The sequence below is a fragment of the Micromys minutus genome, assembly GCF_963924665.1.
Source record: "Micromys minutus genome assembly, chromosome: 29".
Classification (NCBI taxonomy): domain Eukaryota; kingdom Metazoa; phylum Chordata; class Mammalia; order Rodentia; family Muridae; genus Micromys; species Micromys minutus.
This window is the reverse complement of record NC_137964.1, coordinates 20,457,570-20,460,990: the sequence shown is the minus strand read 5'-3', so window position 1 is coordinate 20,460,990 and position 3,421 is coordinate 20,457,570. Positions and strand designations below refer to the sequence as shown.

The 3,421-nt window shown below is 56.1% G+C and overlaps 1 protein-coding gene across 1 annotated transcript; it reads left to right on the top strand.

Moving 5' to 3' along the window:
- The first annotated feature begins 260 nt into the window (after positions 1 to 260).
- Positions 261 to 2,966, top strand: FZD10 (frizzled class receptor 10). Its single transcript, XM_080940871.1, has one exon. It carries the CDS (start codon positions 582 to 584, stop codon positions 2,328 to 2,330), a length of 1,749 nt encoding a protein of 582 aa, XP_080796997.1. The 5' UTR covers positions 261 to 581; the 3' UTR covers positions 2,331 to 2,966.
- The last annotated feature ends 455 nt before the right edge of the window (positions 2,967 to 3,421 follow it).

Below are 3,421 nucleotides of genomic sequence, written 5' to 3'. Positions count from 1 at the left end.
CAGGCGGAGAGGCCGTCAGGAGGTGAGGCTGGAGGCCCGGGTCCAGCCCCAAGCTGGGGCTGAGGGCGGAGGCTGCCCGGGGCGCAAGGCTTTCTGATGCAAAGCAGCAGCGGGGCGGGGCGGCGGGCGGAGGCGGGGCCTGTCACCAATCTGCTTTTTTTTTTTTTTCTCCTCTTTCCTACCCTTTGCCTCTTTGCAAGTCTTCTCATCCCGGGACGCCGAGCTGGAAACAGCTGCGGGCGCCGGGAGGGAGGAGCTCCGGGGTCCAGGGCCACCGTGCGTCCGCGCTGCCCCACTGCGGTCCGCGATCGCGCGCGTCCGGAAGAAGAGGCCAAAGTTTGCGCGCAGAGCCGCGCTCGCTCGGTAGTATTGTTTGCAAACTTCGCTCCCCTCCCCCGCCGCCCGGGACTCGGCTGAAGCCGCGCGCCCACCGCCGTGGCCCCGGGCGCCGCGAGCGCTCCAGCCAGACTGGATGGGCATGCGCGGGGGCCCGAGCCGGGGCGCGGAGCCGCGGGCAGCAGCTACAGCCCGTGCCCGGGAGCGGCAGCCCTGAGAGGCAGAGGGACACCGCGGGCGCCACCATGCAACACCCGGGCCCGCGCCTGTGGCTGGTGCTGCAGGTGATGATGGGCTCGTGTGCGGCCATCAGCTCCATGGACTTAGAGCGCCCAGGAGACGGCAAGTGCCAACCGGTGGAGATTCCCATGTGTAAGGACATCGGCTACAACACCACTCGCATGCCCAACCTGATGGGCCACGAGAACCAGCGGGAGGCGGCCATCCAACTGCACGAGTTCGCGCCGCTCGTGGAGTACGGCTGCCACGGCCACCTCCGCTTCTTCCTGTGCTCGCTGTACGCGCCCATGTGCACCGAGCAGGTCTCCACACCCATCCCTGCTTGCCGGGTCATGTGCGAGCAGGCCCGGCTCAAGTGCTCGCCGATCATGGAGCAGTTTAAGTTCAGGTGGCCGGACTCCCTGGATTGCAGCAAGCTCCCCAACAAGAATGACCCCAACTACCTGTGCATGGAGGCACCCAACAACGGCTCAGATGAGCCCAGTCGGGGCTCTGGCATGTTCCCTCCGCTCTTCAGGCCCCAGAGGCCTCACAGCGCGCAGGAGCACCCACTAAAGGACGGGGGTACCGGGCGCGCAGGCTGTGACAACCCAGGCAAGTTCCACCACGTGGAGAAGAGCGAATCCTGCGCACCGCTCTGCACTCCGGGGGTGGATGTCTATTGGAGCCGTGACGACAAGCGCTTCGCAGTGGTCTGGCTGGCCATCTGGTCCGTGCTGTGCTTCTTCTCCAGCGCCTTCACCGTGCTCACTTTCCTCATCGACCCATCACGCTTCAGGTACCCGGAACGTCCCATCATCTTCCTCTCCATGTGCTACTGCGTTTATTCGGTGGGCTATATCATCCGCCTCTTCGCGGGCGCGGAGAGCATCGCCTGCGACCGGGACAGTGGGCAGCTGTATGTTATCCAGGAAGGGCTGGAGAGCACGGGCTGTACCTTAGTCTTCTTGGTACTTTACTACTTCGGCATGGCCAGCTCTTTATGGTGGGTGGTTCTCACCCTCACTTGGTTCCTGGCTGCTGGCAAGAAGTGGGGCCATGAAGCCATCGAAGCCAACAGCAGCTACTTTCACCTGGCAGCCTGGGCCATCCCGGCTGTGAAGACCATCTTGATCCTGGTGATGCGCAGGGTGGCGGGGGATGAGCTCACTGGTGTGTGTTACGTGGGCAGCATGGATGTCAATGCTCTGACCGGCTTCGTGCTGGTCCCACTGGCTTGCTACCTAGTCATCGGCACGTCCTTCATCCTGTCCGGTTTTGTGGCTTTATTCCACATCCGGAGGGTGATGAAAACAGGTGGGGAGAACACGGACAAGCTGGAGAAGCTCATGGTACGCATAGGGGTCTTCTCCCTCCTCTACACTGTGCCCGCCACCTGTGTGATTGCTTGTTACTTTTATGAACGTCTCAACATGGACTACTGGAAGATGCTGGCCACCCAGCACAAGTGTAAGATGAACAATCAGACCAAGACACCTGACTGCCTGATGACCACCTCCATCCCTGCTGTGGAGGTCTTCATGGTCAAAGTGTCCATGCTTCTGGTGGTGGGCATTACCAGTGGGGTGTGGGTCTGGACTTCCAAGACCCTGCAGTCCTGGCAACACGTTTGCAGCCGGGGGCTAAAGAGAAAAAGCCGGAGGAAACCAGCCAGTGTGGTCACCAGTGCAGGGATCTACAAAAAAGCCCAGCACCCCCAGAAACCTCATCTTGGGAAGTATGAACTTCCTGCCCAGCCTTCAGCCTGCGTGTGAAGGCTGCTGGCTGCAAGAACAAGATAGTCAAAGCCCAAATGGGCAGCTTTTCTTGGTTGGCTGGTTCTTGGTAAATCAAAGTGTATGTGTGTGTGTATACACACACACACACACACACACACACACATGAAGTCTACCTTGAAGTTCAGAATGACATCATAGGCTGAAGGTAAAGGATTCTGTTCAGTTTGCTGCCTCCCTGAAGGGTCGCTCATTAAGGAAGGAGCCTCTTGTGTAACTAATTTGTGGTAAAGTAGCTGATTTTCAACCACCCTCAAGAAAACTTTTGTCTAGGCCTCAAACACACATCTGTGTAGACAGAAGACTTTGCTGCCTCTGTAAAAGCTTGAGGCTGGAGAGCTCCTTTGCAAGCTAAAGAGCTTCCCTTGGGCCAGCAAATGAGTCACCCAAGGGCCTGCTCTCCCTCCCTTCCCCAGCAAGGCTGCTATTTAGGGGGGGGGGATAAAAGAAGGCACCCTAAACCCAAGGCCTGCCTGCAGGTTCCTTAAAGAGAGTAATTCCCCCAGCCTTTGTAGCCATGTTTCTCCAACACAGAACCCACCCTACCCTCCCATTCCACTGCAGATCTAACACTGGAGAATTCAAATGGTGTGCAATACTTTTTATTTAAACATTTTCCCCCCTCTCCCTATGAAAACAAATGAGAGGAAAAAAAGTATTTTGTTGTAAATAAAAAGCAACAAAAGAAATCATCTAACAAAAGAATTAAAAGGCCCAAGCCTCAGAGAAGGAAAGAAAAAAAAAACCTTCAGCTTGATACATTTTGTGGCTTTTTAATGGAAACCAAGCCAGTGTGTTCTACACATTGGGACTGATTTGTGGAGAGGAAAGGGAAGGGGGGAAATCAGTGGAGAGCACCTGAGGGCTTATTGACTCTCTGAATTGTTAAACAAATGATTTCCATGAGTGGTCTTGAAGCACTTGGGAAGACAAACTTTGTCTCCAGCCAGGGAAGGGCGATGCCTGCCTCTGTATATCTGTAATATATGATATTTTTCATGCTCCACTATTTTATTAAAAATAAAAGACAGTTCTTTAGTTTGCTGCTAGTTGCTATGCCTCGGTGAGGG